At 41.6% G+C, this 800-nt stretch overlaps 1 protein-coding gene across 1 annotated transcript; it reads left to right on the top strand.

Moving 5' to 3' along the window:
• Positions 1-118: 118 nt before the first annotated feature.
• LOC117100073 (laccase-2-like) lies at positions 119-793 on the top strand (the record flags this gene model as incomplete). The annotated part of the gene is made up of 1 exon (XM_033239622.1): positions 119-793. A coding segment is annotated over one exon (675 nt), but the record flags the coding sequence as incomplete, so codon positions are not given.
• Positions 794-800: the final 7 nt, after the last annotated feature.

Genomic DNA, 800 nt, shown 5'->3' with positions numbered 1-800 from the left:
TGTACCACAATATCATTCGACTGAACGCCACAAGTATTGTATCAGGATCATATTTTTATCTTCAGTTCCATGAATGCGATTTATGTAGGCCTAGATATTTTTTTTGTTTTATTTGTAGGTCTGTGAAGGAGATACAATAGAAGTTGAGGTAAAAAACAGGCTACCTACAGGAGAAGGAACGTCAATTCACTGGCACGGTCTTCATTCAAGAGGTAACCCGTATATGGACGGTGTCCCTATGCTAACTCAGTGTCCTATTACATCGAGGACAAATTTTCTGTATTCGTTCCAAGCTGAGCCAGCAGGAACTCACTGGTGGCATAGTGAGGCGGGGACGCAACGTGCAGATGGTTTATTTGGTGCACTTATTGTTCGACAAGCACAGTCACGTGACACACATTACTCATTGTACGACTACGATCTGTCAGAGCACACGATAATTGTAAATGATTGGTTTAATGATACATTTCTTGATAATTTAGCTGAATGCCAGGCTGTGTGCTCTTTCAATCCAGACACAGTTCTTATTAATGGCAAGGGAAAGTTTGATAGGGTCGTCGTTGGCCGGAACTCAGCATATACGCCTCGAGAGACATTTTCCGTTCAGCAGAATTTCCGATACCGCTTTCGAATGATCAGCAGTGGCATTACCGATTGTGGACTCACTTTGTCGATAGACAGTCACACGATGACAGTTATTGCATCAGATGGCGCACCGATTGAGCCGATTGAAACCAATAAATTACTAATCTACGGTGGAGAACGTTTTGATTTTATATTAACTTCAGATAAAAATGTTG

This window comes from Anneissia japonica, unplaced genomic scaffold (genome assembly GCF_011630105.1).
Source record: "Anneissia japonica isolate Jap-2015-1 unplaced genomic scaffold, ASM1163010v1 scaffold286851_len800_cov237_single, whole genome shotgun sequence".
Classification (NCBI taxonomy): Eukaryota; Metazoa; Echinodermata; class Crinoidea; order Comatulida; family Comatulidae; genus Anneissia; species Anneissia japonica.
Note: the sequence above shows the minus strand (reverse complement) of the source record. Positions and strands in the feature narration are given on the sequence as shown.